Raw genomic sequence first — 4,292 nt, 5'->3', positions numbered from 1 at the left:
AAGGGGGCAAGCAGTGGGGGGCTGACCAGTCCCCAAAGGCCATGCAGCACTTTATCAGGGGACCCCGGACTGAGGGGGGCCTGTGGGGAGGGCTGTGCAGAGAGCAGGATGCACAGCAGCGGGGAGGGCGTGCACCGATGGGGAGGAAGGGAGATGCAGAGGAGGAGCGGGAACACCTGCAGGACTCCCCCAGCAGACCAACAGCAGGGCAGCACACTGAGTCTGTCTCAGGTCTGTCTCTGCAGAAAACAACTCTCAGAGAATATCAATGTAACAATCTCGGGAGGCCGGGCCAGAGGGGCGGAGGGGGTCAGTGCTCCAGGCCCTGGGGTAGAAGGAGGTCCATGATTCGTCACTTTTAGCCCCTGCCCTGAGGACCATGGGAGATATGCAGATGAGCTTGGAGCACCATGGGAAATAGCCCTATATATTCTGGGCGTGCCCTGAGCCCTCCTTCCCCTGAGCCTCAAACCCCCTCACCTCGACGAGGACAACAACGTCGAAGACTGGCACACAGGTAGGAGCTCTCCCCTGCTGGGAGCCAGACTCAGCCAGAGCTGCTCACACACAGGGCCTGTGAGCTACATCAGCACGATGGGGGAACGGCCGGAGCCCCCCACCTCGCCCACCTGTCAGCATCGGGGGCAGTGGGGCTAGTCTAGGGACAGGGCTGTCAGGCTGACCGGGTATTGGGGTCCCTGATATCGGGCTTGGGTTGTGATGGGGGCCGGCTGGGGGCTGGGGGCAGAGGGAGCAAGGCCCCATGGCAGGCCACGTGTGCAGGACTGGGGCCCTAGAGCGGAGCCCCCACAGCCCCCACCTCTTCCTGCTCTTGCAGGAAGACCCTAGCCGCTGCCACACGGGCTCCCTCCTCTCTGCTTCCCAGGCAACAGCAGTGGCAGCAGCCGAAGAACTTTCCAGAAGTTCATGCCCAGCCTCTGCAGCTCCACACAAACGCCTGACAAGACTCCCTCTTCCTCTGCCTTCGCTCCTGCTGCCCCAGGGCCTGTGGGTTCCCCACCTAGGGCCCCAGCAGGCTGCCTGCCCGCCCCCCTGGCCCCCTGCCCGTGTGGCCATGTGCCCCCCGCTCAGCAAGCATTATCAGCCAAAGGACATGCCTTCCCTGCGCGAGTACTGGCTGTACCAGCTCCAGCACAGCCCCTTCATGCACCTCTGCTTCCACTGTTTCCGAGCTGCTTACCTGGGCCTCAGGGAGGCCCTGCTGGACTGGGAAGAGGAAGAGGATGATGAGTCTGATTTGGAGTTGGAGTCAGACTCGGAGCAGGAGGCGGACCCGGGGCTGGCCGCATGGGGTGGTGCTGGGAACCTGTCCCCCGAGGAGCTGAGCCAGCAGCTCACATGTGTGCCCACCGAGCTGGCCCCCCAGGATGCTGTGCCCCTGGACTTGGGCCCGGAGGAGGCCACCGACTGGGCTCAGGAGCTGCCCTGGAGGCTGCAGGTGACTCCCATGTGCCTGCACTGGCCGAGTCTGCCTTCCCCATGGCAATGCTTACCCACAGTGCCCATCCCTCCAGAGGGGCACATGGTGCTGCACCTGGGCTGCGCCTGGGCCCTGGAGCCGGCCCACATCGAGGCCTGGCTGCTGAGCCTTCAGATGGTCACCATGATGAGCCAGTTCAACACCGTGTACCTGCGCCACTTGGTGCCCCGCCAGGCCCTGCAGCTGCCAGGCCAGACCTGGAAAGTGCTGCTGGAGCCCCAGGAGATGTGGGCCATAACACTGCAGTTCCCCCCCAAGGAGGACGAGCTGGACATCTGGAAGCTGAGCATCCTGAAGCCGGCCAGCTCGGGCCAGGGGGCAGAGCTGGTGCACATAGCCACGACCCTGATGGAGCAGGGCTTCACCCTCCTCTCCTTTGTGCCCTTGGACCCCCCTGAGCCTGCGCAAGGCAGCCCGGGGGCTCGGTCGCTGCCCTGCACTCAAGGACAGGAGACCAGGGGCAGCGAGCCCAGAGTGCTTGGGGAGGAACTGGCTCTCATGGACGCTTTGGGCCTGGCTCCAGTCCCTAAGCCCGTGGTCCCAGAGCTGAGAGACAGAGTTCCAGGTGACCACGGGGCCCTGGCTGCGCAGGACACGATGCCTGGGGAGGACTGACGAGCACCTCCCCACCTGTAGCCAGGAGAGCCGCTGGTGAGGATGGAGCTGGTGCTGCCTGGAGGGAGACTGGGAGCCACACAGGTGTGTGCTGGCCTCTGCCAGTCAGAGCCTGTTGGCTGTGAGGGACAGCCTGGTCTCTGGCGTTGGCGTTGTTTTGTGGCGTGACCGTTCAAGTCTTATGGCCTTTGTGTTGTTTTACTTAAATCAAGTTCAAGTTCAGTAAGTGGCTGTCGTGTGGTGTCATCCTGAAAGCTCTGTGTGTACCTGTAACAGGTGACCATGGACGAGGCTATGCCAAGACGTGTGTCGAACACTCGGGCTTTCTTGACTCGTGGGAAGCATGAAGAGTGGTGCTCTTCCCTGCGCCCCTCGTGCCCACAGGCAGATGACGGGTCAGGCAGCATCTCTGGCATAGTGTTTGGGATACGGCAACCAAACAATGTCCTATTAGGACCTAAACACACACACTTAATAAAGAAATACTTCTACCACACAGGCTTGTGTGGGACCCACCTTGTTTGGTCAGGGAGGGGTCTTTGGATGATGTTCAGGGTCCTGGGGAAGTGGCCTCTCAGCACTCGATTTCTTCAGCTGGCTGACTTGGTGTGCCTGGAATGTGGTGTGTTTTTTCCAGAAAGTGTAAGCAGATGTAGGGCTCTGTCATGTCTGAGTGTCAGGTCTGACCTCCTAGCTCCCCGCTCTCTTCTCGGCAAGTTCCAGCACCCCCACCTCCGTTCATGATGAACGACTCAAACCGCGGTGGCAGGGGGTCTGTGTATCTGCCATGTGCTCTCGGGCACGTCAACTCCCTGAGATGGGCAGAGGCAGCAATGGCTGCCGGCTAATGAGAGAGACAGGTTTGCGGTGAGTTTTCTGAGAGATGACATAGGTGTGTGTAAGGGGCGTGTCTGTGTGTGACCGTGAGGTGGGGTGGGATTTCTAAGAAGGTGGTCTGTATGTTGGGACTGAGATGAGCATGTGAGGCGAGTTAACTAGGAAGGAAGTGCGAGTGAGAGCGAGAAAGAGGAATGGGATGGGCGGAGGCCGGTTCCTGCTGATGTCGGGGAAGCCCACTTTAATCTCCTTCAGGAGGGGCCGCCATTACTTCAGCCATGTCCAGGCCACCCGCCCCTCAGGGCTTTGGGAGAGGTCTGCTGGCCCTCCTGCTCTGGCAGTGGCCCTGACAACCCCCCTGGGATACCATGCTTGGTGGGGTTCTCACCATGGGCTTTCCCAGAGACGCCTGTGGTGCTGCCACACCCACAGCCGCTCTGCCACACACCCTGGCATCTGAGGACAGCTTGAGGGGCACCCCCCCACCACATTCCTGAGCACCCTCTCCTCTTGGCACACCTGGCCCAGCCCTCATGGTCAGCCTCAGCTCCCCAGCCTCTCATCCTCCTTGCCCCCACATGACAAGAGTGACCCCCACCCACAACCTGGGCTCAGCATGGCTGGTGTAGGGGTCATCTGGTGGATGACTTGAGAGACCTGAAGTGGTGGTTTGGGAGTCTGCTGCCTCCAGCTACGGCGTGACACCACGAGCCACAGCCTCCTCTGGACTCCCTGACTGCCAAGCTCTGTCGCTTTGGACCCATCACTCAAAAGAACCAAACAGCCACGGGGAAGCAGGGGCCCTTCAGGTTGCTCTTCCACAGTGGGGGGCACAGGCACAGGAAGCCCAGGGAGGGGGCGGGGCGGTGACAGGCAGTGAGGGGTGCGAACAAAATGTCTGTGGAAGCTGACCTCTAAAGGCAACGCCAGAGAGCATGTCAGGGGTGAACTACTGGGGATTGATGAGCAGTTTAAAATGTTGAAGACAAAAGTTGATGACCTGAAACGCAAGCCCTCGTCTAACTTACAAGAAAAAAAATTAAATAAAACCGACTGTTTGTTCCCCAAACCTTCACCTACTTCACAAGAACAAGTTAAAACGCAAAAACGTACAAACCACGCCTCTTTAAAACGGACACTAAATTAAATGGCGGCCGAAAAAGCCGACAGGTGGCTGGGGTCGCCATGGCCTCTGCCACGCGCTGCCAAAGTCTGTCTCCTAACACACCGCGCTGAGAATGGCGGGGTTTGCGTTTCGGAACAAGACGCTTCGGAATATTCATTTGAGTTGAAGCTCTTCATTTACAGGACGAACAAAAGTGAGCTCAGGTGGCGCCGG

At 59.9% G+C, this 4,292-nt stretch overlaps 1 protein-coding gene across 1 annotated transcript; it reads left to right on the top strand.

Annotated features, from left to right (window-relative positions):
* Positions 1–1,075: 1,075 nt before the first annotated feature.
* LOC142458799 (testis-expressed protein 19.2-like) lies at positions 1,076–2,116 on the top strand. Its single transcript, XM_075559712.1, has one exon. The coding sequence runs from the start codon at positions 1,076–1,078 to the stop codon at positions 2,114–2,116; it is 1,041 nt and encodes a 346-aa protein (XP_075415827.1).
* The last annotated feature ends 2,176 nt before the right edge of the window (positions 2,117–4,292 follow it).

The sequence above is a fragment of the Tenrec ecaudatus genome, chromosome 10, assembly GCF_050624435.1.
Source record: "Tenrec ecaudatus isolate mTenEca1 chromosome 10, mTenEca1.hap1, whole genome shotgun sequence".
NCBI classification, from domain to species: Eukaryota; Metazoa; Chordata; class Mammalia; order Afrosoricida; family Tenrecidae; genus Tenrec; species Tenrec ecaudatus.
Note: the sequence above shows the minus strand (reverse complement) of the source record. Positions and strands in the feature narration are given on the sequence as shown.

What these genes read in the sequence shown, in the direction of transcription:
- LOC142458799 (XM_075559712.1), top strand. Translation starts at nt 1,076, where the DNA reads ATGTGCCCCCCGCTCAGCAAGCATTATCAGCCAAAGGACATGCCTTCC.